This window comes from Mauremys mutica, chromosome 13 (assembly GCF_020497125.1).
Source record: "Mauremys mutica isolate MM-2020 ecotype Southern chromosome 13, ASM2049712v1, whole genome shotgun sequence".
NCBI lineage: Eukaryota > Metazoa > Chordata > Testudines > Geoemydidae > Mauremys > Mauremys mutica.
The window spans coordinates 28,087,139-28,114,056 of NC_059084.1; the positions used below are offsets into that span (position 1 = coordinate 28,087,139).

The window sequence follows — 26,918 nt, forward strand, 5'->3', positions numbered from 1 at the left end:
TGGATAGGCCGAATGGCAACACTGCGAACTGGTAGTGTGTGTTGTTCACCACGAAACGTAGGTAACATCGATGGGGAGGGTAGATCGCGACATGGAAGTACGCGTCCTTCATGTCGAGGGCGGCAAACCAGTCTCCCGGATCCAGAGAGGGAATGATGGTCCCCAGGGTGACCATGCGAAACTTGGGCTTGAGCAGGTACTTGTTCAGCTCGCGAAGGTCCAGGATAGGACGTAGCCCTCCTTTTGCTTTGGGGATGAGAAAATAACGGGAAGAGAATCCCCTGCCCCGCCTGTCTTGAGGCACTGCCTCTATGGCACCCACGCTCAACAGAGTCTGGACCTCTTGTAGGAGGAATTGTTCGTGAGAGGGGTCCCTGAAGAGGGACAGGTAGGGTGGGTGGGAAGGGGGGGGCGAAACAAACTGAAGGCGGTATCCCGACTGGATTGTTTGAAGCACCCAGTTGTCCGTTGTTAACTGGGACCACGCCGAAAAGAAATGGGAAAGGCGGTTGTAAAATAAAAGGGAAGGATCCGGTAGGGAGAGTGATGGGCCGTCCTCGAGCGTCCCATCAAAAGGCCTGCTTGGCCCCCTGAGGGGCCTTGGAAGAGGCCTGGCCCTGGGTACGCCTATTGCCGGAAGGACGACGGCGGTTTGTGGTCGGTCGCCGGCTATTGTACAGCCGATAGCGTTGCTGGTAGAAGGGCCGGGAGGGTTGCTGCCGGAAGGACCTGCGCTGAGTTGCCGGCGTGTGCATCCCTAGGGTGCGGATGGCAACGCGACCGTCCTTTAGGGTCTGGATCCGGAAATCCGTCTTTTCGGAGAAGAGACCCTGCCCGTCAAACGGCAGGTCCTGCAGTGTGTATTGGACCTCCGGCGGCAGGGTGGAGGACTGCAGCCAGGCGATGCGCCGCATCGTCACGCCGGAGGCTAAGGTCCGAGCTCCGGAGTCCGCAGCGTCGAGGGCGGCCGTGATGGAGGACCTAGATGATCTCCTTCCCTCGTCCAACATCGCCGCGAACTCTTGGCGGGAGGCTGTTGGCAGGAGCTCCGTAAATTTCGCCAGGGACGCCATGATGTCGAAGACGTACCTGGCGAGGAGGACCATCTGATTGGCGATACGCATCTGCAGTCCGCCAGCAGAATAGACCTTGCGGCCTAGCAGGTCCATACGCCGCGCATCCTTCGATTTGGGCGCAGGGGCAGGTTGGCCGTGCCTCTCCCTGTCGTTGACCGACTGCACGACCAACGAGTCCGGGGTCGGGTGAGTATATAGATACTCATAGCCCGTGGGAGGGACAGAGTATTTGCGCTCAACCCCACGGGCCGTAGGAGGGACGGACGCAGGCGTCTGCCAGAGTGTGGTGGCATTCTTTTGAATCGTCCGCACGAATGGCAATGCGACGCGCACTGGAACCTCTGCCCCAACGACATTCGTTATGGGGTCCTCGTCCTCCTGGACCTCCGCCACCGGTAGAGCCATAGCCGTCGCCACGCGGCGAAGTAGGTCCTGGTGCGCCTTCAAGTCTATGGGCGGAGGCTCCTTGGTCGACGCTCCGGCCACCGCTTCGTCAGGTGAGGACGAGGAGGATAAGCCCTGGATGACCGCCTCCGACGATGGATCCGCTGCCTGCGCGTCAGGAGGGTCGGGCTGCGTGTGCCCCTGGGGTTCAGGCGGTATGGAACCCGCGCCTGGTGGCGAAGGGGCCGGTCGGCTGATTGTCGCCTCTGGTACCCTGCGCTCGGACGCCGGGGCTCTCGGGGGGAATGGCACCCCCTGAGCCTCATACTGGGCCCAGGGAACCCAGAAGCCCCACGGCTGTGCCCCTTGAGGATGGCCCTGTGGGGTGGCCGGCAGGTGGCCGTAGCCTTCCATCCCGGAAGCGACCGACGCGGGGCGGGATGGCCATGGAGGTGCCGAGGCGCTGACGGAGTGCACCACCGAATAAGGCAGTCTGTCCCCGGATGACAGCGAAGATCAATGCTGGTCCGCTCGGTACCGGGATGGCGACCGGGAGCGATGTCCGTCACGGTGCCGGGAGCTCGACCGGTGCCGGGAGCTCGACCAGTGCCGGGAGCTCGACCTGGATCCGGATCTGCGGTGCCGGGAGCGGCCGCGCGAGTCGCGGTGCCGGGAACGGCGCCGGGACGGAGACCTCCGCCGGTGCCGACGCGATGGCGACCTGGACCTGGTGCGACGCCGGGAGTGCGACCGGTACCGCGATGACGAGCGGTACCAGGACTGCGACCGACGTCTCGACGGCGATCGGTACCGCGATGGCGAGCGGTGCCGAGATCGCGAGCGACGGGACGGAGATCTGCCATGGGACTGGGAACGTGACCGGGACCGGGTGTGCCGTCCATGTCGTCTGTCCAGAGAGGGCGACCGGGTCATTCTGGCCGGCTTTCCCGCCGACACGACAGCCCGCACCGGCGGTGCCGGGGGCCGGAGGCTCGGTGCCTCTATAAGCTGAATCAGCTCACGCGCCGAAGAGAATGTCTCCGGCGTCGACGGCAGCCGGGGCTCAACCACGGTCGGTACTGGGGAGCGTGGCGGCGCCGGACTCGACGGGCCTTGCGGCGCCGGAGTCAAAGGCCCGGTGCACGACTTGTGCACGGCCACCGCGGGGGCCGCAGGTGGCGCAATCGTTTTCGCCGAGTCCTCAGCGCGGGCCTTAGCAAGCGCCTTCGCCAGCTTATGTCTTTTTGAAGGCGAGAGCGAGCGGTGCCGGGTCTTCGTAGCCGCCTTCTGAGGCTGTGGGGCCGCGGTGCCTGAGCGGCTTGGTGCCGACGGTGCGCTCTGCACCGAGGAAGCTTGCGGTGCCGGCGCGGACGGTGCCGGGGGCTGGAGCGATGCTTCCATCAGGAGCTGCTTTAAGCGGATATCCCGCTCTTTCCGAGTTCGCGGTTTGAAGGTGGAACAGAGCGAACACTTATCTGTTCTATGTCCTTCGCCCAGGCAACGGAGGCAGGCGTCGTGCGGGTCTCCGACAGGCATAGGCCTCTGGCACGATGCGCAGGGCTTAAAGCCCGGTGCTTTGGGCATGAGCCCGCACCGGGGGAGGCAAAGGGGGAAAACCCCCCTTTTAACCTTATCTAAACACTAACTATCTAATTAACAAAACTGTAAAAACTAATCACTAAACTAACTATGTACAAACAAGTAGCGAGAGCTAGGGTTGTGGAGGACAGAGAGCACTCCACAGTTCCAACTGGCCGTCACGGGCGGTAAGAAGGAACTGAGGAGCGGACGGGCTGGCTGGGGTATATATTCAGCGCCATAGCGGCGCCACTCCAGGGGGCGCCCAGCCGGCCCGCCGGAGTTGCTAGGGTAAAAAAGTTCCGGAGAGCCGTGCACGCACGGCGCGCACATCTAACTGGAATGCATAGGAGCAATCACTCGAAGAAGAAAGTGGAACAGAACTGTGTCCAGCAGCTCTGATTTTCCTCTTGTACTGCGATAAATCTGGTGTAGCTACTGTGGCGCTGCTCCGAGTTGGGATCCCCATACACACTGGCCCTTCAACACTATTTTCACCTACACGAGGTAGCCTCTTACACAGGTTTCACAGCATGCCCAATGGAATCATTTCTAAATTGATCCTGCTGTCAAAGAAACAAAACGGGAGTTTAGAGCCCAATGCCAATTGCAAGTCAATGCGAACTGGGAACCATATCTCACCCTAGAACACTGCCCTTCGTTCTCCCAGCCCAGACTGCAGGGATACGGCGCTGGGTTCTTACCTCTGTAGACTCTTCCTGCTCATTGATTACGAGGAAGGCATCCTCAGTAGCTTGGCGCTTTGCGTCTGCAATGGTTTGTTCCATGCGGGCCCTCTCGGATGCAATCATTTCAAATGCCTTCTGCTCTGCCTCGGCCACAGCTTTCTGCACCTCAGACATGGCCTGGCGCTTCACCTCATTCACGGCTTCTTCTGGAAGGAAACAGCCTCATCAACCAGCCTCGCAGGCAAAACAAGCCTCGAACAAAGATGACTGAGTGAGACTGGGAAGGAAAATCCCCCTTGGGCAGCACTATTCAATGTTAGGGTGGATACACTAAAGTAGGAGTTGGCAACCTTTCAGAAGTGCTGTGCCGAGTCAACATTTATTCACTCTGATTTAAGGTTTGGCGTGCCGGTAATACATTTTAATGTTTTCAGAAGGTCTCTTTCTATAAGTCTATAATATATAATTAAACTATTGTTGTATGTGAAGTAAATAAGGTTTTTAAAATGTTTAAGAAGCTTCATTTAAAATTAACTTAAAATGCAGAGCCCCCCGGACTGGTGGCCAGGACCCGGGCAGTGTGAGTGCCACTGAAAATCAGCTCGCGTGCCGCCTTTGGCGCACGCGCCATAGGTTGCCTACCCCTGCACTAAAGAGACAATAAGCAGATAAGAACACTGCTCATGCCAATGAACCTCACCCCGAGCTGAAGAGACAACCTCTAGGGAGAGAGGGGAGTCCAGTAGCCACAGGAAAGTCAATCCAGGCCACTCTGCTGAGGCCGACAACAAGGGTGCCTACTTAGTGCCAATTGCCATGATGCTTACTAGGATAAGCCTACCTACTGGCAACCAGTCTAAATCCACCATCTGGTTCTACACAGCCCTGATGCCAACGGCTTCTGGTCATTAGCCTATCAACTTGTAGCCACTGAAAACCAAGAGTATTGGAAATCCAGGCAGGAGTAGGTCAACAGTAAGCAAAAAAAAAAAAAAAAAAAGGCTAAACACACCCTGCAGATTGAAGGCTCAAGAAACAGAGGGACCCATCTTAGTTTGGATGAAATGGTGCTGGGTTGCGTTGGGATTTGTTTCCCTAATGTATTAACTCCAAACCTCTACACTCGGCCGTTGGGCAGATCAAGTTCAGACCTACGTTTTCCCAAGTGCGTCTCCAACAGCTTCCCAAACTTGTCTCCCCAGGCATGTATACTTATGGGCTGGGCATGCACTGAATGTAGCACACAAACTCCCAAACTGCGCACACACATCAAGTGTGCGCTCAGCTCAGGTGCATGCATCTTTGCAAATCTAGGTCAGCATATAACCAGCCAGCCAGGGAAGGAACAGCACATTCAAGATGCTTTTTACAAGCATGACTTTGCATCTGGCCCTGTGTCCAATCTGCATTTATCTTAAGCTTGTGGTAACTCTATCAAGTGACCATCTACAAATACTTACCAGCTTTTTTCCATATCTCTTCAGTAACATAGCCTGTCCCCGACCTGCTGCTGAAGTCCCGCTGGGAATCTGTGGAAACAAGGAATGCACTGATGGATCAGCAGTGTCTCCTCTCCCTGAATTATTTTGCTTAAACAGCCATTCCAAACCCTGCAGGAAAGCTATGAGAACCTGCAGCCAGTGTCTATAAACCTAGCTAAAGCACCAAGGGACCATGATAGGCTTAATAGCTAAAACCCAAGCAAGTGATTTCTGCAGCTAAGACCATTCATCAAATGGCAAGATGATAAATGAACTTTTAATTAGTGTCCTGCATGATTTATTGCACAGTGTAATCCACTTCCATCTTCTGATACTTTATAATCATCACAGACTATATTTATAAATATACCTCATCAAACATCTGCTATGTGCAATGATTGTGAAGATCAATCTATACTAACCATGTATTACATTAAATACAGCACTTTTCATTTTCAAAGATCCCAAAGGCAACTCACAGACTAAAAATGAAATACAAACTGTGCATCTCTTAAAGCTATAGGTGTACAGACAACACGCCCAATACTATACAAGCTCAGTGAGATCAAATGTGACAGATGCTGGTAAAACGGTATCTCTATTTGGTATCATGTGATCTCAGCCATTTAAAATATATTTCCATTGGAAAGGTTTTAGAAATCCAGTAGTATGGCTTTTACACACAATCCTTTCCGGTATTTTTTTAAAATGTTTTTCTAAAGGTTCACATGACTTCAGAAAAATTAAACTAAACTAAGTCAAAGGATAATGGAAGAGGCAGAAATATCAGAGTTTGTTGTTCCATAGGTTCTTACAAAACTCTGCAATGTCCACACAGCTATTTCACTGACTTTGAGGTTTTTTATCTAACTGCGCCCTCTAGCTTAAAAACACTGGTATTACAGTCCTTGATATTACATCCTGTTAAGGGAGAACTCAACAAGATTCCTGTTCTTTTAAGTCATTTTTAACACCTTGGTGCTGTAGCTACTACCTTAGTCCTGAGCAGCTTTAAAAGGTTGTTGTGTTCTGAGAAGCAACTACGTTCAATGGTACTCCCTGTACTGAACAGATCTGCTCCCTGCGTGTATTCATTACCATCTGCTGACTCCAGTGACTTTTTACCACTTTGCTGCTCCATTAGAATCAACATCGATAAGACAGAGGGAGCTGGGTTCTGTCTCTTTTGTGAGGTCAACAGAATTATTTGCTAGGTTCTAGTTGGTTAAACCTTTAAAAATTCAACTGAAGGCAAAAGGGCTGCACAAGTGTCCCTGAGGGAATCATTTGTCCTGCAGCTTCTTTATTACCTATGGCAAAGAAATGAATGAATGAGTCCAGCTTGACTCTCAGAGCCCCAGGTAAATCTGTAGGGCAGGCAGGTAGAGAAAACAAAAAGCAACACACGTTTTTACTTGTAATTTAAGTGCCTGTGATCTGGAATTTGAGTGACAAACAGAACTCCACAGTGCTATTTTTAAGGGTAGAGTAGAGCAGAGCAGAATAATAATTCCTGGCATACCATTAAAGACTGTACTTCCAATATATTAAGAGGGGCCATCCATAGGGCATACCTTCTTCATGACTTTAAACGGATTGAATGACAATGATTTCTTCCTAATGAAAACCTGCTTCTAAACCAAAGCCTACAGTTCCTTGGCACCTTCAGAGATATCATGGTGCCAATTAGTACTGATTTTATAATTATGGCTGCAACCATTCTACACTCTATTCTCGGTCCTCTTCCCCCCAAAATATTTCCAAAGAGAAACTTCTATAGAGAAATTTTAATTTTTGCAAAGTTTGGGGGAAGCTGCTCAAGTCATTTCAGAACTACAGGCAGCTACAAGTTCACCATGCTTCCAATAACATTTTTTTAAAAAGAGCATTCACTATTTTTGGGGTGCACCTGAAACTCAACGTCAGCTTGGTTTTCAAGTTTCAGATCTATATGATACTCTCAAAGTAGGGCAACGGCTAATCTGGAGAAACCCTTTCAGTCTCAGAGCGTACGAACAACTTATTCGTCCTCCAGTCACTCACTGATCATGTACATTTCAGAGCACTTGATCCAACCAGATGTTGCCATGAAACATTTCACATTCCGCTGCTTTTAGATCTGATACATTAGATGAACCAAAGGGCCCTGTTTCTAAGCCTCTAGGTTTAAGTCTCCCCCAAATCTGGAGGACGCTGCTGTGGAACCACAGCCTCAAGTAAGCCGCCTTGCAACAACGTGACAGCAGCTGGCTCCCTCTCTTACCACTGCTGATGGAGTCAGAGCTCCCAGGACTGTGCTGCCTCGAGATGAATTCACTCCCTCCCTTCCTTGTCTCTGCACTCTCGCTGCACCGCCTCTTCCAGTAGTTGAGCTCCTCCCGGTCAGCCTCCTGACAGCGCCGCAGAACAGCCATGGAGCGCCTAGTCTTCTCCACCATTTCCATGATGCAATTCAAAGCCTGTTGGGGGGGAAAGGTGCATTTTCAGAACTGGTTACCGAAGCCTGTTTCTTTGGCATTCTCTAGAGCAGTGGAAGATGCCACATTGAGAGGGTACTTCCCAACAACAGGCCCAGCCTGCTTACGTAGACCAAAGAACGCAGAATCATTTGAACGCAATGGGGAAATCAGAGACATTCAAAGTCCCGGTGAAATAAAGCAGAACATTCTCTCAACCGCTGAGATTTTTCTTGTTAAAGTATTATTCAAATGAGTCCCGCATAAGCATTATCATCAGATCCATGATAGCAGGTTCCTATTTGACTCCTTATTCTTTACTGTAAAAGCAGCAAAGAATCCTGTGGCACCTTATAGACTAACAGACGTTTTGCAGCATGAGCTTTCGTGGGTGAATACCCACTTCTTCGGATGCAAGTGGTGGAAATTTCCTGGGGCAGGTATATATAAGCAAGCAAGAAGCAAGCTAGAGATAACGAGGTTAGATCAATCAGGGAGGATGAGGCCCTGTTCTATCTCTAGCTTGCTTCTTGCTTGCTTATATATACCTGCCCCAGGAAATTTCCACCACTTGCATCCGAAGAAGTGGGTATTCACCCACGAAAGCTCATGCTGCAAAACGTCTGTTAGTCTATAAGGTGCCACAGGATTCTTTGCTGCTTTTACAGAACCAGACTAACACGGCTACCCCTCTGATACTTATTCTTTACTATATATCTACAGATAAGACTAGGGACCTATCCCTGTTTAGACCAATTATTGGCATAATTTCAACCATTGGAAGGTATTTAATATGCTCAGAGACCCAGGAAAAAAGAAATAATATCAGCTACTCTCACACAATTACTGTTCAAAAATAGCTTTTATTCATTCCCCTGACATTTGGTGGAGAGCCCCATTTTGAAACAGTGTGGGACAGAATTAGTGAGAAATTTCCCTTTATTGGTCTGCAGCTCTAATCAAGTCACTGATTTACAGAAGTGAAATTTCAACAAAATGTTTGGGTATTTCACATCAGCCATGTGAAAGAGGGCTGAAATCTGACACTCTTAATATTTCTAAAACTCTTCCTGAAAAGGTTAACAAAGAGCATACTGTATTCTAAATTTCTATGCAACTCCCATCATCTGGAGCTGCACAGAAAACAGAGGGGAATGCAGTGTGCACCCAGTGATTCTCCATCAGCCCGTTAGATTGACTTTGCCTTAGGGAAAAAGACAGTTGTCAGCAGGGATCCTAGTTTTCCCATGATAAAAAACTGTGAAGTTCTCTGATAAAAAAAAATAAAATAAAAATCCACGTTTTTCTGATTAAAATGAAACACTGAACTTTAGTCTCCCTAGCTACAATACATAAGTTATCAGTTGAACACAATGTTTTATTTAGAATTTTTAAGCAAGTTCGAAACCTACAAGCGTCATCAATCATTATAATAAAATAAATTAACAGAATTGCTCTCCGGCTACCAGCAGCTTCTCACACCGCCCCAGAATACATTCCATGCCCCCTCCCCCCCAATGGGCATACCCCCAGTTTGAGAACTTCTGGAATAAGTGACACTGGTACTTTCAGTAAAATGTAGTGAATAGTTAATATATGTTTTTATTTTTTCACAAAATGTAAAAGCTAAAGATTCTCTGTAAAAACACAAATTATGCATTTTTCTGCAGCAAATGGATTTCTACGATCCCTGTTGTCAGTAACTAGCCATATCCCAGCCATGCAGGATGTAGGAAATGCTTTAACTTTGATATCATCTCTCCTCTCACAACACAATTTTATCACAATTATGTTATATGCAAGGATCAATTTGAAAAGCCTTTAGTAGTTTTTGTTGACTTCACGGAGTCCCAGAATCCAGGATTATGAATGAACAGTATTTTGGGGTAAACTTCCAGCCAGGCCTCTGTCCAGCCTCCACTTGTGCACATGCAAAATTATCCCACAATTTGGTCAGCACTTTGTAGATGAAAACACCTGTTAAAATGCTAATATTTGTACGTAGCCTCGAAATAGTCTTGTACCCGTACATGCATGCAAGCGGTAGCACTGCGTCCAATTGGTTTCGCAGGTGCCATGGTTACTAATTGAACTCACAGAGACATTAGCTTATTTAAAGGTCATAAACAAGTTTTCACAGACATTTGTGCCTGCAAAATGCAGGTGTAACCCCTAGGTGAATGTATGTTACAGATTCCCCTGTGCCTGACCCACAGAGGGTATGGGTCTGTTACAGACTTAGCTACCGAACTTTTGTTCAAGCTGCAGTAGCTCTGAAGGTCCCATGTTCAATCCCCACAGTGCCAAGCAAGATGACATTTGTCACAAAGACAAAACTTTGTGCCACCTGTCCATGTCACAAGCAGCCCTTCGTTTCCAAACACACCCAAGAAGATAGCAATGCCCCCGCTCTACTTAACATTGCATTATCAACAGCAGCAAAAAAAAAAAAGTCTTTGTTCTTCTTCAACTAGCAATAGCAATTACAATGTTTTTACATTACACTGCAGTTTCCATGAAAATATATTGTCTCCTGCGGTTTCCTTACCTGCAGGATGCTCTGCGCCCTTTCGACTGCCTTCACAGCACAAAGACATTTACTCTGTCTTAGCCAAAACCCAGATTATCACAGGAGATCATAGACTTGTTACAGAAAATTCGGCAGCAGTTTGAAAATGTTTTTAGTGCACACTAAACCAGGCCACTCAGAAAATGCTGATTTGGCACCACCTATGACCCAGTCATGTAAAATGAAGCAGCTGGCGGTTTGGTTGCTGGGTCCTCAAAGGAATTTTTTTTTTTTTAGGTTCCTTACGTGATCGAGATGCTTCCACTCATCAGCCCACTCTCTCTCTGTTAAGCGATGGTCCACGAGCTCATCCTGATAGCCTCCATTTAAACCTGTTAAGAATTACATCCAAAATTAGGACCGGACAGGATGATTTCTTCCATTAGACTTTACCACTCTTTCAAATTGTGGTCTGGTAGCTCCAGCCAGCAGATAACAAATAAGGCTCGTTAAACTGAAAAAAATGTATGTTTCAATAGTGAAGAGCAGTGGCGTGGAAAAGAGAAAAACCTTGATTTGAGCAAGTATTTTTTCCCTTTAATCCCAAAGGCATGTACTTCCTATGAAACTGGTCTCTGGGAACATGGCTACACTGCAGCTAGTCACCTGAGTCCAAGCCCACCAGACCTTCTGGGGTAAGCTTTGGTGGCTAGCCCAAGCTACAATGTAAACACTGCTACTTCAGTGCGGTAGCTTGCGCAGAGTTAAGACAAGTCTGTCTATCCATGCTGGGAGGCACACTCCCCATTGCAGTGCAGGACATACTCTGTATTGCCTACAGCAAGAGGGACCACTCAGATGACAGCAGATAGCTCCACTTACGCGGTATTCTAAAGCGCTCCTGCAACTGGTTGTTTAGATACAGCTGCCCCGCCCCCCACAGGTTCATCTGCCTATAGAAAACGATTTCCGGCAATGTGCATTTTATTGGCAGATCTCCTCAGTATGCTGCCCAGCTGTGTACTGGACCATTCCATAGGAGTGCTAGTATGACAGATTCGGCAAGATGACGGGGCTACGGCTTTCTTACCGAGATTGCTATGTCTGTCGCGCATATCCCTCTGTTCCAAGAGCTTGTTGGGGTCTCTGTACAGGTGGGAAGTTGCGATGTCTTCCAAGGTGTAGTGCTGGAGTGGAGGTGGGGTTGGATGGAACTGCCCAGCAGGATTCATGAGGGGGAGAGCCAGGGCAGGGCTGTGCCGCGGAGCTGGACTAATGGTGCACACTCTCTTGGCCGGCGGCTCCGACGGGAGCGGGTCTCTCTCAAAACTATTTTCTTCTCTTCTGTAAAGAAGCCAAAAGAGGTGAATTTCTGTCAGCTCTAAGAACATATTCAGAAAGGGAAAGAGATGAACCCAGCTGTCCAGAGAGAGAAACAGATTTCAGACCAGGACTCTGGGCAGCAGCACTTAGCAGGAACAAGCTGGGAAGGCAAAACAAATGTATTACATTTGAAAAAACCCAAACCACAACTACAGGACACACTGCCATGGGGGGGGGGGGGGGGAGCCGAGAGGATGTTAATTTAAATTATTTCCAGTTGCTCTTCGCTAAACTCGAGGCCCATCCTATGTAATTATACACAAAACTTTATCCAAAATACAATCAGCAAAGCTTAAAATAGACTTCCAAAACACACCCATCCCTGACCCCCCGTATCTCCTCCAGAACAGCCTCCTGTTCCCTACGCACTCCACTCCCCCAGGGAAAGCCTCGGGGAACAGCCACCTCTTGCATTTTAGGCCAGACTGAGGATGACATGCTAGCTTCTAGCCAGCGAGGCTCTCAGGCAGACTGCTTGATAGCGTATCAGTGCCTGAAGAAAACCCTGTGAAGCCTGGCGCAGCGTCCTCACAAGCACACCATTCTCTTGGAGTATTTTTATGGAGCCACGTTGGACACAGAAGTGAGAGTGAATTAGAGGTGTCATTAACTGTGAATGAGAGTTTGACCAGGCCATATGGCTTAACACAGGGCAAGAACAACATCCTCCCGCGGCATTAGATTTCACTTTGACTTAACTGCTCCAGGACCAGGGCCACTACTTAACAACTGAATTGAACATGCAGTTCCCTTTACCTGTCTGGACTATGTCTCTTCCCATTTCCATTCACCTCCATCAGCAGCTCAGAGGAGTCGGCTGGGGACGTGGTGTTTGTGTTCAGCAGGATGTGCTCATGCTGGGCCAGGTACTGGGAAGGCGTTTGCTTGGCAGCCCGGGCGCAGTGCAGCAGCTCCCTCTGCAGCAAGGGAAGGTTGGCCTGGAAAACAGGTTGCACTGCATTGCAGTTTTGGTTTGTAAAGTCTGACAGAAGTGTCGATTCCATCTGTCTACTTGACTCCAATTATCTGTCAAAATGGCACGACTAGCATCCACAGTTTAAAATTAACAGTGCCTGTGCTATAGCCTTGCTGTGCATTAAAAAGGCACCGTATGATGTTTGTATATGTGACATGTGCGTATGTGAAGAAACTGTTCTCTCGAGAAGTAGCGAGGGCCTGAAACGAGTTGCGTTAGGAAACAAAACGTTACACAATAACCTTCCTTGTGATTCCAGCACCTTGACTATTTCAGGGCCTTGCAAAGCTGAAAGCAAGGCCTGATTAGATCACTGCTGAATTTAGTTCTGTTTTATTTTTCTGGCAACAAATAGACAGGATAGGCCTTAATATGCTGTTAGGGCTATCCCAGATTGCTGTATAAACAAACATTTAGAACATACGTTTTATGCCTTTAGTGCATCTCTGATGAAAAGATGACAGCATTCAACATTACATATCAATTACTGATTTGTTTTGGTGGAGTGCATAATTTCTCTGAAACCTCAGAAACTCCCTTCCCTAAGTACTTATATTTCCTCTGTTCAATACATGCCAGGCTGGTCTGCTGAAATTAGTTATGGAGTAAACAAAAAATAAATTGTGATACTTGGAGTTAAAGAGAATGTGTGGAAAAATGAGATTATGCTAAGAAACGTGTCAGGAAATTCAGTCATCTCCTTCAGATGCAATCAGCCCATGGACAATACAGGATCTTTAATGATGTCCATGACAAAGTCACACTTTCCCTCTGAGCTGGTCATATTAGGTCAACATGACTGTATATTGTGGTCTGTCTTCCTGCAACTGTAAGTGTAATTGCTCTGATGAGTTTCCTGTTTACTGGTTCCCAGCAATTGCAGTGCTGCCAAACAACACGTTAGCGAGACCCTGCAGTTTCACCATCACCTTCAGAAATGGAATCACAAAGGGACGAAGAGGGAAGTTGGTGGCCTCTTGGAGCTTGCAGTGAAATTCCTCAATTGTCACTGTAGAGTTCTGTAAAAAGAAGCAAAATGAAACTCCATCTTCTGCATAGTTTAATCCTTAAAATAAATTCCGTGTGAAGAAGGAATCCAATGAAACTTGAAGTTAGCCTTTCCATTTGGCACGTGGGATCAATAATGTTTGCACCAGATTTTAGTCAGCAGCACCTTATCTCCTAACTGTCCTACCAGTACATTGCTGCAGAGGATGACTGAAAGACTTCCCAAATCCATGAAACGTACTCCACAACCCAAAATACAACAGAAATTGCTTGAGTTCTGTGGAACCACCATAGTGATTTCAAACGTGGCTTTAAATAATTGGTTGGAAACACTGATTGGGTACCATCCCTTCTACTCTGTAGGTAAAAAAGCCTGCATGCACTATAATCATTTCTAACACTTGCACAAATACAAATCCTAATGCACACGCAGGTGAGTATCGAGCAAGCCATGGGTTTTGCATCAGCACTGTATTCTAATACTTACGCAGGTGTTAAGACCACTGAAAGTCTGCACAGGTGTTGACAAATTTGTATAGTGCATGCAAGTACATGCACACACGTGAACAGGAAGGACACTGAAAGTTCAGCCTTCATTTGCTAAGGCTAATTTTCAACACTTACAAGAGTTTAGCACTATTTTCATTTGCTCTCCTAGTGTATCTAATTAAATTATGCGGAGCAGCCCAAACCTGCCATTAAGAGCAAATAGTCATTAATACATATCATGTGTTCTGCTACGTATCCCATCAGAAGCATTTTGCGTGTCATGAGGCTCTCCGCTCACTGGAGGCTTAGAATTTACCTTTTTCTAAAATAGTGACTGAATCAGTGAATTTACAGCCGCTATCCCTGTACAGTGGTAGCCAGAGGACCCCAGGATTTGCCAGAGATCTTTTTCCTTATCTTTAGGAGCATATGCATTCAACCAGTCAGCCACATACTGAACAGTTACAGAAAATACCATGGTGGCCTGTATAGATCAAACATAGCACTTACACCACCACTTTTTCAGAGCACCGCACCAAACATCAATCCATTCTCACCACAGCCCCGCCCGCGAAGCAGCAACAAAGAATTATCGGTTTTCCCCAAGGCCACACAGCAAGTCAGTGGCAGAGCCTGAACTTGTGAGTTCCTGACTCTCTCCCCTCTGCACATTCCTTTAGACCGCATTGCCTCATGCAGCAAGGAAATATTAAGTTTGACCACACTGAAGCCATGACAGTATTTAACAAATGGTGTGTCAAACTGGCATTTCCTTCATTTGGAAGCAGATTAGAGCAAACTTAATCAGCAGCCAGAGTCAGGAAAATTAGGAATTCTTTGTGTTCCAGAGGGTTACAAGACACAAGCAGGAGACTGTTTATCTAGCAAAAAATAACATGCACTTCTCAGTTTCAAGGAAGCTCTATCTGCAAGAGGACGCTGAGGAGAGTACGTTCGGGACCCTTTAGCAGATGATTTACATCATAGGAAATTACTGTTTTGAAAAAAAAAATCAGACCTGCTACTCTACTTTCAGTTAGAATAAAACACACACCAGGCCTGTGATTTGTACGGTAGGAATTTTAGCCCAAACCCCTCTGGATTTCATGGAGCTTAGTGGTGTCCAGCTAGTAGCTAAAGAGAAATACAGATGAGATTCCACAGCTTATTGAAGCCAAATGAAGATGATGAAAAACAGAAAAGTTATGAGACAGGGTAAACATTATAAAAAGTTTAGTAAACTTGGTAAATAGCTTTCCCATAAGCCACAAATGCATAGTGTTGTGCAATATATACACATCGGCTGCCAGATTCCCATCACTAGCAGAGCTCTGGCCCACCAGAAAAGCTCCAATGGCCATTTGAGAGGCTTTGGGTTTGAGCGGCTCCCAGGACTCCATTTGACAGTGCTTACCACTAGTGCTAGGACGAGGGTCCGGACCTTCTCCCCGATCTCTGGTGAAATGTCATTGCCAAACTGCTGAAGGGTGGTAAGGAAGCGCTTGAGTTTGCTGAGCTGCCGGGCCCCACAGGTTGCTGGGAGTTGCTGATTGGTCAGTGAGGATGAAGATGACGAGGCAGGACCATTGCTGAATCTTTGGGGTGGAGAGGGTGCCCCATTCAGCGTTGGGGGAGAATGGTTAATCCCATTGGGCACTGAAATGCAGAGCCAAACCAAAATGTAAGCACCAGTGACCACCAGGGGCACACAACAATTCCATGCCGGTTCGAGAGACTCAGAAAATAAAACTGACTAGAAACAGAGCGGAGCACCCCAGAATTGGGGGTTAAAGCAAAAATACAATGTTAAAATGGACACAATGGGTCTATTTCCTCCACTCCTGTACGTGTTTCTCTAAGTGCTCATGAAAACCCAGGACATTTCCCGCTGATGTACTCAAACACAAGGATGCAGGCACAGCTTTGTTGAATGGCATTTATACTCATTACTTTTCAGCACTCTAACCTTTCCACTTCTGGCTCTGTTCCAATACGGAAGTTTAAATATTCAGCCTCTTGTAGACCCGCTGTAGCAGTTTGCAGGCCAGATCAGCTGTCCATAGTTTCTTTTTTAAACCTACCGGTCAGCTGTTTTTTAAAATGTTTTTCTCATCTGAATCCTATTGAAATTAAGAGCATGGACTCTAATAGACTCCCAAGGCCTAGCTTAACTTCCAAAGACATGAAATAATTACTAACCATTAGGGTTAAAAAGAAATGCTTTCTAAATAAATACCTATGGTTGTGATAGCTCTCGGGGAGCTGAGCTTCATAAAGTTTAACAGTGTAAGGCAGAATAGTGTCTCACATATAGCTCACGGGCTTAGATATGCTTTAACTCACCCAGAAATTATGGGCTGCACACCAGAATTTCTGGGTGACATTCTCTGGCCTGCATTAAATGATTGCAATGGTCCCTTCTGCCTTAAAAATTGACAAATTCAAGGTAAATCAATTTTGTTCACTTAGTCCTGAGTCCTGCCAAGCATCTGACAGCACAGATGTTTGCACCCACATGCAGCACTGCTGACATCAAGAGGCCTTTGCTGTGGTGTAAAGGTCCATCCAGGTGGATCCCGCTGCAGGATCAGGGCCATGCTACACCCCAGGGAATTTACATCTGCCTCAGTTTTGCAAGTGTCTGCTGTTTTTGATCCGATAATGTTGGTGACCTTGTTAGTCTATTTCAACGTGCTTTCTGACTAAATTAGACTAAGTTGCTGATGTTTAGGGGCTTCGGGAGGGATTTGAAAAATTGTTCAGATCCCGATAACAGTTCTTGTGCAATCTAAGGTCCTGTCTGGGAAACGTTTAAAGCAGGCATCAGATTCAGGCCCAAACGCGATCTAAACCATGAATTGCAAAGTGGAAAAGTACATCAGATTCAAAACATATTTTAAGTCAATCCACTGTTTCAAAATTACAGTCCCAATTCTGGACTCCTTGTACACCAACACCCATTATAGTCACTGGGAGTTTTGGTTGAGGAAGTAATACAGGATCAGGCCCCAAAGAGTATAAAAACGTTACAGCTCCTCTTTCCAGGGGCACTGTTTGGAGCAGCACTGCAGAAAGGATTCCTAGGACTGCGCTGTCTTTTTGGGATGCTGATGTACACACACGTACACATGCACACAGAGAGAGAAACAGAGTTGACATGGCTATTCAAGAAAAACAGATATGACCACTTCTTCATTGAAAGAACAGGAAAATCCAGCAATATTTACGAAATTGGACCATGAGAAACAGCCTGGACAAATTATTTATAAACTTAGTATAGTGCAAACTATGGTAAGTTAATAAAAATTATATAAAATTATTGTGTCCTTCTAAAATGAGAGCCTTTCAACTTCAAACCACTACACAAGTGAGACCTTTTCAAATTACGGGAAGGGAAGGATTAGGGCAGTTAAACCGCCCAAGGGCTGCTCAGAGATCTGAGGTTATAAAAGCACCACACACCTGGCGTGGCAGTGGAGAAGCGGGGAGACAACCACAGAAGAATAACCAGAGTCAGTTACCGATTCACAGGAAAGATAAGGGCAGAAAAAAAATATCAAAGCTTGCTCATGTTGATGATGAATGGGGTGAAAGGGTTGCTACGGAGGGAAAGTACTGCTAGGTAGAAGGTAGGTCCATTAACATAGGGAGAGGGAATGAAATTAACAACAACATGCTGAGCTCTTGTTTTAAAGGTGACCTGCAAAGAAAAATAAAAAATGGCTTATGAGTTGTGTGTGTCATTATTATGGGTAAGGAAGATCTGAATGTGTTTTTTAAAATGTATTTTTCTATTTAAAAATAAAAAGTAAAGGAATCTATGGAAGATTTAAACACGTTCAAAGAAGCCAAAGTAGATGATGGGCATTCTATGATATTAGCATGCATGATGCATCCAAGAGAAGTATTTGGGACAGTGCTAGAAGACTGGATAAAAGCAAATGTCATAATGAATTTCAAGGAGGAGGATCCCGGCAATTATTTTCCCATAATTAACATCTATTCATAGTAAAAAAAAAGGGAAAAAAAATGCAATAACTAACCATTAGATAAAACTACCATAAGTAATAAGCAAGGGAGGTAGCATGGGGTACTGGCTAGGACACTGGAATGGGAAATCCATGTTCTATTCCTAGCCTTGTTACTGACCTGCTGGATGAAGTCAGACAAGTCTTTCCCACAGGATCTTTTGTCTGCCTGTTCAGTTTAGATCATCAGTTCTTTGGGACAGGTTACTATGGCGTATGTACAGAGCCAAGCTCAGAGGGGCTTGACTTTGGCTGGGGCCTTTAAGCACTACTGGAATATAAATAACGAGACTAATCCTCACCAGACCTACTTCACTGCAATGCTAGTAAAACCTAAGTTAGCAAATGACCAGACCCCAGTAGGATTTTAGTAAAGCATCTGAGACTGTGTGATATATAACCTTACTTGAAAAATTAATTCAAAATGGTTTAGATAAGACTGAATAACCATAAAGTAGGATGCCATAAAAAACACAGTGTATCAAAGATGAGGGCGAGGGAAAGTTTGATGTGGTAGCCCAGTGATAAGTATTACAGAATATCTAATTATTCTATTCTGGCAGAGAGGTTAAGCGGTAAGTGAAACTCACAGATGACACTAAATTGTGAGGCGTTGCAAACATCAGTGAGGGCAGTAAAATAATACACAGGTAGCTAGAAAGATGAGACGTATGGGCAGACAACAGTGAGAATCAACTTTTTAAAAAAAATTCACCTAGTGCATCTGGGGAAAGATAATCCTTAACTCAGCTGTTTCATGGAAAGAAGAAAAGTGGAAAGCTGTAATGCTGAGAAAGGCTTTGGGGAGATAGCGGATGGTAAATTGGATACGAGTTTGCAATATCATAATGGGAGCAAAAAAAGTCCAAGTTCCTGTGAACTACATCAGTGAGGCATGAGGGAGAAGAGAGGGAAATGTCCCTCTGTACGGTGCTGGTGCTATTGCTATTGCAGGTAGGAGAGTGTTATTTCTAGACATCACACTACCAGAAAGAAAAACTAGAGGGAGTAGTTGGAACAGCAACCGAACAGAGCAGGGGTACGGAGGGACTGAATTATGACTAGGAGGGGCAATGATAGTCCAACCTTATTGGAAGGGTATAAATAATTGAAATGGAGAGAGATGATTTGGGGTGGAGAAGGAGGAATAATGAGGAGCAACGAGACCTTCCTGGCAGCGAGATACATCAACCCATGGACTAATCTCCCAAGGGAAGCAGTGCGAGTGCCAGCACTTGTCTTATTTAAAACTAAACTGGAAAAAGCACTTCTGTATTTGAGTCAATGTACCACAGTGAACAATTCTGCACCAGTAGGGAGAGGCACTGAATAAACTACCTGGTAGGAGAGCTTCAATCCCCGATCCCAGTTCTTCGCTACCGTGAAGTGAATACTACAATGCATAACTAACTCTCTATTCTGGGTATCAGCACATAAAAACAGCTGCAATATTGGCAGCAACTTTTAAAAACGGAATGTTTCCCCCACATCGAAATGAAGAGTCCTGTTGAAAATTCAAGGGGAAAAGCAGCTTCCTAACATCAGATCAGACCGAGGTACAGACAAGCCTTACATGCCGTAGGAGTGAATGACAGTGGCCGGGGTCCGCCTGGGTTCACAGGTGGCAGTGGTGGCATGCTTGGAGGAGAAGATCTTGACTGTATCTTCACTTCCACAGGCGATCCAGGCATCACTGGCACCCTCTTCTCACTAGCAACTGTTAAGAGAGGAAAAAGAGTTTAACGCTCACTGAAGGTCAAAGAAGCACACATATACCCTGTCCCAAACCAAATCACTCCTCTGAACTCACAACGCTGGGGGGAGTAGGAGAGAAAGCAGGATGCTCATATTTTGCAGTGATGAGGGCAGTATAAGAACCTGAATAGAATAGGTGAAAACCTCTGCAGGCAGGATACGGATATGGAGCACACTACAGGCTGGACTGATTACGAGCGCACACATAAAAAACTTGGACCAGTGTGTGTTTAATTTGGTTATTTGTTAAATCTTTTCAAAAGTAACAAACCTGCCTGGCAGCACCAACCTACTCCTGCCAGCACATTGTACATACATGGGTGGGATTTTGAGAAATGACTCACGAGCACAAGTCCCATTGAAAGTCTGTATGATTTATGCTGCTAAGTCCCTTAGACTCTTTTGAAAATCACACCCATAGTTTTAAATGAGGCAGCTGAAAATGAAAGACTTTCACATCTCCACCCCTCATTAAAACCTGAGGTCAGGCACATAGCTCTGGGGAATCACCATCACACAACACAAGGCAGAGTTACATTCTTTACAAGGTGCCTGTGATGCCATCAGGTGGCTGGTGGAAAGAACAAACTCAGGCTTTGACAGGTAAGTAAAGGAGACATTTGTAAAGCTCTTTTGTTTCAAGGTTTGATATTCAGTGCTCCAGCAGGTGTGTGTTTGCAGGTGTCAAATGTACGCCTCCCTTCTGTGAACAGCACGGGCTGTGCACCCTTGCAGAAATACAGGGCAACCCAAGCACACACAAAAGGAAGGACATGTGAGCATTCAGATAAATACATCTGAATAGATGAGTACTTATGTGGGCACTGAAAATCAAGACTATAAAACGTATGGATGTATATTCAGTACGGTATTCTCCTAAAGATTTGGGTTCTTAAAACTATTAGTTTTTATAAAACATCATTCCACTTCACCTTTAAGGCCATGTCTTCATTGCAAAAGAGGTGTGACAGTTAACTCATTGTTAAATCCTAGTGGAGACATGGCACCGTAGTTTTTAATCTCGATATAGCTAGTCGAGATCAATCCCAGGTGGAGGGCTCAGGGTTGAGCTCAACTAGTTACATCAATAAAAACTATCTGTGTCTTGTTTCCACTAGGATTTGACATTGAGATAGCTCTCCACTTGCCTGCAGCAAAAGACAAAGCCCAAGCGTCTCCAAAGCACGACTGCTTTACTAAGAGCCAATAAACCCGCCAGCATATTATTCAGAGAACATGGATGCTTATTGCTGCTACTCTGATGACACTGGGACGCAGCGCGTTCGTAAGTTTGTGACCCACAAGGAGTAACATGAGACGATGTGATCCATATCACCCCCCTCAACAATGTGCTGACCACTTTCTGCTCCTGAAACCGACGCCTGTCTCCTCCGATTAGTTCCCGAACGCGTTGTGACTATGTTGTAGCATGCCCTTCATAAAAAACGTTGAAAGATTTCCAGCACATCCATCTGGGCCTTGGCACTTTTTTTTTTTTTTTTTGCAGGGAGGGGGAGGTGAGGGGAGGGAGCAAGGGAAGGAAGGAAGTGACAGTTGTCTTTCACTTCTATGTGTTGTGTGCAGTGTGTGAGAACCCAAAGGGAACCATCATTGCAGACCACCTGCTTTTTCAGCAAGGCTGCTAAAGGCCTGGAGGAGAGCTTAGCAGTTAGACATGTTTCAACCTTCACCACTTGGCATAAGCTGGAATTCAACACAGCCTACAAGCAGCGCACTGAAATGCCTACTGAAGCGTTGACTGAGAACTTTGGATTCTTTCTAGTGCAAAATAAAAAAACCTCAGCTGCTTGGATACTTTTATAGCAGCTGAAACTAATTGCCTTCAATGCTGATTGGCTGTGGGCAAAGGAAAAAGCATTCTGGAACTTTGAAAGGTGAGAAGGCACATGGGGCATTTCCCTTGTCATGAAGGACGTCTGGGCAGTTTTTTGTTTATATATAATGAAGCATTTTCCTGTCTAACAAGCCCACCAAAGAGTTCAGAGCATATTTATGTTAGGAAGGCCCTTCAGAAAAACAGCAAATTGCTACTCACAGCTCTTTCACTGCCAAAACACAAATCTAACTTCTATCAGCACTGCAGAGCAAGCTGGACTCCATTCTGCCATGTGCAGCATCAAGAGAATTGTCAGCAAGCTTCTGATAGCATAATCTGTATTACTAGCGTGGATTTAATAGGCAGGAAGGACCCAGCTAGACCTCTGGGGCTGATTAGAAACATCAAATACTTCTTAGAGCTAGAACAGCCCTTCTCATCTTCAAAGCATTAACTATCAGCAGAGGTAAGAAGCATACACATTTTTACAACTGGAAAAAACTAACAGAGGTGAAGTGAATCAATTTCCAATTCTGAATTAGAACCAAGAAATTCCTGGCTCCCAGACCTGTGTCCAACCCCACCTCTCTAGATTGGAGTTGGAAGCTATTGAAAGGGACTTTATAAGGAACCGCCCACTGAGAGCTGAGTTTAAAACACTTTAGGTGCTTTATAAATATATAAATACTACATAATGATGTAATTTTTGCAAGTTATTAATCAGCTCTAAAGAACACAGTTGTACCAGGGCTTAAACTCTGAGTGGAACAATCCTATCTTTTTAAAAAGGAAACTGATTGAAATGAGAAGTTTTTCACTTAATTATAATCACAAAACCTGCTGCTTTGCAATTTATGGCAGCAATCTGTTCTCCTCAGTAAAGGTGCTGGTTTGTGAAAGCATAGAAGGAACAACCTGGCGCCAGAGCCCTTCTGCACCAAGCACTTGGCACTATCGCCCATGGCCTGAAATCCCTTATGCAAGTCACACACTCCTGTTTTTCCTGCATACACCAGGCCACAGGTATCTCATTTATTCTCCTTGTGGAAAATCATCCTTAAAGTCGGCAAGGTAACAAATGGATCTTGCACTCCAACAATCTTCCTCTCTGTGAGATTAGAGAGGTGACATTGGAGGCATGAGCAGAGATGATTTACAGTAAACCCCCCATTCTCAAGCAATTAAGAAACTCTCTCCATTTCAATGCTCACAATTAAAAATCAAATCAAATCTGCAGTCCTAAAGTATTTATATGGCAGCAGGCGTGTGTTTTAGTTTATATAAACCCTATTTCACATCAGTAATTTTCTGTTCAAATCTCAGCTTCCCATCCGCCAAGAAAGCGACCAGAGAGATTATTCAAGACACTGGCCATATACTGTACACTTCTGTATGCAAGTGTTCGTTCACACTTTTACATTAATTCATACTGAATGTGTCCATCCTTCCTGTGTGTACACTTCCTGCAAATACTCTAGCAAATAAGTTTATTGACAGGAAAATTGGGGGAGAGGGGAACCAACCATGAATCAGACAAGCATTCCAGAATATTCACAGAGAACAAATTTTAAATTTGCAATCAAAAGTATTCACACCAGAAACTTCATGCTAAGAGTTGCACTCATCTGTTCAGGGAACAGAAACACACCCTGGGATCTACAGCGTTCAGTCAAAACAGTTCTAACTGTAAATATCCAATACTTTGCTCCATAGTTTGTGAGCTACCCACTGACTGAAATATGTTTGCACAAATCATTTGAATAAATGCAAACAGTGAGCTAACTCATGGAAATTATAATCGATTGTCAGATAATTCACAAACAGAAAAGAAATTTCTACATTTAATAAATGTCATTCACTGTAAATTGTTCTTCCTATTCTAGCTTTACAAAATTCAATAGTCTCTCCTGCCTTTACCTCCAACGAGACAGCTCACATGCAAACATATGCACGGTACCCCTTTCATACTCTGTTTTCTTCACCCCTTTTCTGTGAAACCTGTTCCCACAACTGCATATGGGGAAAATGACATGAGACATACGATCTCCCTAGAGCATGGAATGGAACCTTGATTTTGATGATCTCTCTTTCCAAACCATTTGCAGGACATATTAAACATACTGTCAAAACACTACCAAGGGCACATTTTTAAAAATAAAGTGTTTTTTATTTTTTTTTAAATAAAGCCCAAGCAGAAATATTGCCATTGTCAGCCATAACGAAAGTTCAATGGAATTCCCACCCCCTCCACCCTCAATAAACAATCCCATGCACTTGTAATAACTTGAAAAACACTGCATTGCTCTGTCGCAGTGCATGGGAACCTGAAAGCCAAAACTCACAAGAAATCAAGTGGCTTGTTTTCATGGCTCACCATGAGCAAAATACAAAAAGCAAGCAGCGCTGTTAGATTTCACAAGCTTTCTATTACTGGATTGTTGTGGTTGTAACCAAGATAAGGACATATCTTTCTTCTAAACATTCTGATTTTACATATCCCTTTAATGGGAATAATATAGGTTTTTACTCAGCTTCACACAGAGAAAAATGAGCTAAAATGGGGCAGTGCAGACACTGATGGAGGAGGTCAGCTCTCCCATCAAGGGCTGAAGGAACATTGCTTTCTTCTCACACTGAACTGTTCAGGAAGGTTTGCTGGTTAATCAATGACAGGATTTTTATTCAGTCTTCAGCTGCTGATCTCCAGCTGTGGTTAGGGAGAAGGGACATCCAGCGGTTGTTCAAACTGCGTGCAAGCCATAGAATTTCCCAGTTATCTGAAATCATGTTGAATAGAATCAAGTGCAATGTTAACTGTTTGGAGGCAGGAAGTGGAACATGAGTTCAGTCTAAATGCACATCCAAGTTAGGATGCTTTTCAGCTCCCTGACATACAAGGTTCATAAGAAGCACCAAACAAGACAACACTGGCAAACCAAACTCCTTCTGCCAAACCTGCATTTGTTCCTGCAGCCTCTCTTTAAGAAGAGCAGTTGCATTTGATAGCTTGACTACTCAGAACGTCAGTTTATCACCACTTCCTAAATTGGAAATCTTAATCTGTTACACTTCAAACAGGCTTCCTTCCAAAATTCCAGACAAACTTCAGTGCTAACTCCTGCTCCTCTACAAAGCTATTAAACTTGCTGTTCCATGTCTTGTGGGGGAATGTTAGCTGACATGGTTTGGTCTGACAGCGCTGACTGGATCTATTTTAGAAACGTTTATGAATTCTGTGTCGCTATTTTCCATACACTGCCTGTAGGACACAGATTGAACATGTTTATAGCACACGGCTTTTGCCATCAAGCTGCCAAACATCACAATTTTATGACGACTTGTGCTGACTTCACATCCAGAGATATCAAATGTTGACTGGTTAATGAAGACGCACTGAATGAACAAAAGAATATTCCTCCCAGTGCCAAGATGAGAGGAAAACTATACTGAACTAAGCTGAAACAATCTGAAGTGTTACCAGGGAATAAGATTCATTTTATTTAAAAGAATCCTGGCCACTGACATTCTGTTTTATTCTTTACTTGACAACTGTTAGTGTCTCCATCCTCTCAAATTTGATGGAGAAAAGCAACAGGGACACAGGGGGGTTGAAAACCAGATTTTACAATGATTAATCAATACAGATTTCAGCTGATTTCCACGTTATTCAGCTGTAATAGCAAAACAACTGATTTTGTATATTGGATGGCCTGAAGGTAGGAAGCTGTTTGGTTTGGGGGTACCACTAAGGACGTCCTTGTGGCGAAAAGGATGGGACATTTCAATGTATTCTTCTTCTTAGCGTAACATGCCTCAGGTGGCATATGACCAGGATTCATCACTGAATTTGGTCCGCTGGTTGGATCATTAGCTTCCCCGGCTTGGGCTGGGCACTGACTGGGGGTGTAACATGAATGCTGATCCATGCATTCAAGAGCTTGGACTGATTTTGTGCCCACTCAAGGAACTGCTGACCACAAAGTTGTACTGTATCCTACTGTGATGGGGTGTACTCACTGGCCCTGAGAGGGTAAATCAGGCCCAGTTAACTGTCCAGGATGCACCTGGAGGAGGAGCCAGGGACCAGGGATTAAATTAGACAAGGCTCAACTGGGCAGGGACAGACAGGTCCTATATAAGCCAGGAAGCTGGCAACAGAGAGGGGCTGCAGGAAGGCAGGCTGCAGTCACTCCCTGGGAGGAGAGAGGTGTGTTGGGACTATAGAGGGTAGTTCACAGTTACTCCCTGGTGAACCCAAAGAGGGGGAAAGCCAGGAAGGTAGGAGAAATAGCAAGGGACAGCAGTGCAGGCCTTGGCTAACTGGAGGGCCCCTGAGCTGGAACCCGGAGTAGAGTGTGGGACCCGGTTTCCCTACCAGCCACTAGGGACATGGCAAATACCAGGCAGAGGACAGTGGACTGCCTGGGACGATTTGGTCCAGGAAAGACTTTGTTACACCCTCCCCCTGCCCCCCGGAAGGGGGAACCATGTTGTGACCTGGCCAGAGGGCTGAGTCACAAAAAGGAGGCTGCAGTTCCTGGAGCAAGCAGGCCTCAGAACGAGAAGACAGTGGGAGAGACACCGCTGGAGGAGGACACAGTACCTCGCAGAATTAATCCCCAGGATGCCCAACATAAGGTGCCACCAGTGGTGAGTGTGCCCCATGACACCCACCCAACCGAAAAATATACTGCATGGCACTCCAGTAATTGGTTTGACTAGATTTTCTCTGCTGGTTGCATTGTATTTTAATTTTGCTCCCCAACTGTTGTCTTCATGTAGCAGACAAAGAACAACAGTTAAGAGTAGCACTGCTGATCAACTTCTCATTTAACAAGCGCAGGCTAAGTTCTAGATGAGGATCAAGTCCCAGAATGAACAATTCGTTACTACAGGTTCTGGAGGAAGCTATCAGACCATCTTTGCCTTCACTCACAAATCAGAGAAGTTCTTCCCCTCAGCTCTCCAGCAACAGCTGAGCGTTAAACATGCCCTATTGTGTCCACAATATACACACTTTTTCAACTCAACAGTTTAAACACCAGCCAAGACAGGTTTTCAAGACATTTACTGTCTTTAAGTAAACTTTCCTGCTATCACACTTAATAAAAGGAGAGTGTTGTTATGATGGGTGACCTCAGAAGAATAGCCAAATTCTACTTAAACTGTAAACGATAAAAAGAAAAGTCTGGTTTAATAATCCTTTGCATTCATACGGTTTTGAAAAAGATAAAAAAAATCAAAATAGCTGGGTGGCTAGGGAGTGTCT

The 26,918-nt window shown here is 45.6% G+C and overlaps 1 protein-coding gene across 4 annotated transcripts in view; it reads right to left on the reverse strand.

The window, feature by feature from the left end:
• CBFA2T2 (CBFA2/RUNX1 partner transcriptional co-repressor 2) overlaps nucleotides 1–26,918 on the reverse strand; it is a 98,383-nt gene that overhangs the window by 10,831 nt on the left and 60,634 nt on the right. For 3 of the 4 annotated variants that reach the window (XM_044985462.1, XM_044985460.1, XM_044985463.1), the window contains exons 2-10: nucleotides 19,631–19,774; nucleotides 15,444–15,685; nucleotides 13,462–13,551; nucleotides 12,313–12,494; nucleotides 11,264–11,517; nucleotides 10,480–10,565; nucleotides 7,472–7,667; nucleotides 5,188–5,256; nucleotides 3,743–3,933 (exon numbers count right to left, since the gene is read on the reverse strand). In XM_044985462.1, coding sequence (XP_044841397.1) covers nucleotides 3,743–3,933; nucleotides 5,188–5,256; nucleotides 7,472–7,667; nucleotides 10,480–10,565; nucleotides 11,264–11,517; nucleotides 12,313–12,494; nucleotides 13,462–13,551; nucleotides 15,444–15,685; nucleotides 19,631–19,774 — 1,454 coding nt within the window. The remainder of the gene's footprint in view (nucleotides 1–3,742; nucleotides 3,934–5,187; nucleotides 5,257–7,471; nucleotides 7,668–10,479; nucleotides 10,566–11,263; nucleotides 11,518–12,312; nucleotides 12,495–13,461; nucleotides 13,552–15,443; nucleotides 15,686–19,630; nucleotides 19,775–26,918) is intronic. The other variant, XM_044985461.1, reaches the window with a different exon arrangement.